This window comes from Lathyrus oleraceus, chromosome 3 (genome assembly GCF_024323335.1).
Source record: "Lathyrus oleraceus cultivar Zhongwan6 chromosome 3, CAAS_Psat_ZW6_1.0, whole genome shotgun sequence".
NCBI lineage: Eukaryota > Viridiplantae > Streptophyta > Magnoliopsida > Fabales > Fabaceae > Lathyrus > Lathyrus oleraceus.
The window spans coordinates 170713858-170714949 of record NC_066581.1 but is presented as its reverse complement, the minus strand read 5'-3'; the positions used below and the strand labels follow the sequence as shown (position 1 = coordinate 170714949).

Sequence of the window (1092 nt, the reverse complement as noted above, 5' to 3'; positions counted from 1 at the left end):
TGATGCCAGAGTTGATGGTCAGAGACTTGACCTTGTCAACTGAAGCTTCTGCAAACACCTTAGTTGCTTCCTCAAGGGTCAGAAGGGTGGTTTCTGGTTCAAAGGCTTGGGAAGGAGAAGTGGGGGGGCTTAAGTTAAGAGTGGGAGTTGGTGGGTCAGCGGAGGTAGTTGGTTGGGGTGTTTCAGAGTGTTGGGGTTGGGATGATTGTGATTCAGAGTGAATTGGTTCGGATGGTGCAGGGTCAGAGGTGGTTGTGTTTGGGTTTTCTGGGGGTGGAAAGGTAACTTATGGTTCAGGGATAGAGTGTGCTGGATGTTGAGAGGCCAGAGTACGGTTTTGAAGCTGAGCCAGAGTTGGAGAGTGAGGGTCAGAAGGTTTAGTGTCAGATGATAGGGTGTAGTAAGGTGGTGATTGTGGAGATGGTGATGAGGAGGGTGAACTGGTTTCGTTCAGCATTTCTGCTTCTGAAACAGGTAGAGATATGGTGGCAAGGTTGAATTTTTTAGAAGGTTGGTTAGATGGTATAGAGGTTGATGGAGGAGTTTCAGAGGTTGTGTATATGGGCGAAGGTTGAGGGAGTGAGGAAGCAACTGGTTTAATTTTCACAGAAGGAGGGAGAGGTACAGACTTACCAGGTGATCCAACCAGAGGTATTGGAGGTCTTGATCCAGATGGTTCTCCCAGCTTTGCTCTCTTTGCCTGCTTTGCCTTCTCAGATGGTTCTCGTGTTCTCTTCATGAAATCTGGAGGAAATTCAGGCAGCCAGTCTAAGGTGATATCTGAGATGTCTACTCCTTGTTTGCGCAGATCATCTAAGTAGTACATGACTACCTCTGGAGGGTCGATCTTTGAGAACATATAGAGTCCATTTGGGATCTTCCTCTAATCTTTAAGAGCTTCCTAGGAGGTGTCCAGAGTTGGTTTGACCCTTACTTGATTAATAATTCCCATGCTCTTTAGATTGCGAGCGTTCAGAGGTCTTCCAGTATCTATCATCACGTCTTCCACGAGTCTGAACTGTATCAGATGGTCCACGAGGCCACTTTCAATCAGCACATCAGATATAAGTCTCCCCAGAGAAATGTAATTCC

General features: G+C 46.7%; 1 protein-coding gene across 1 annotated transcript; it reads right to left on the bottom strand.

Annotated features, from left to right (window-relative positions):
- Nucleotides 1–286: 286 nt before the first annotated feature.
- Nucleotides 287–826, bottom strand: LOC127130269 (proline-rich receptor-like protein kinase PERK9). Its single transcript, XM_051059307.1, has one exon. It carries the CDS (start codon nucleotides 824–826, stop codon nucleotides 287–289), a length of 540 nt encoding a protein of 179 aa, XP_050915264.1.
- Nucleotides 827–1092: the final 266 nt, after the last annotated feature.

Bases quoted from the DNA above. Each gene is read 5' to 3' on its own strand.
- LOC127130269 (XM_051059307.1), bottom strand. From the start codon at position 826: ATGTACTACTTAGATGATCTGCGCAAACAAGGAGTAGACATCTCAGAT.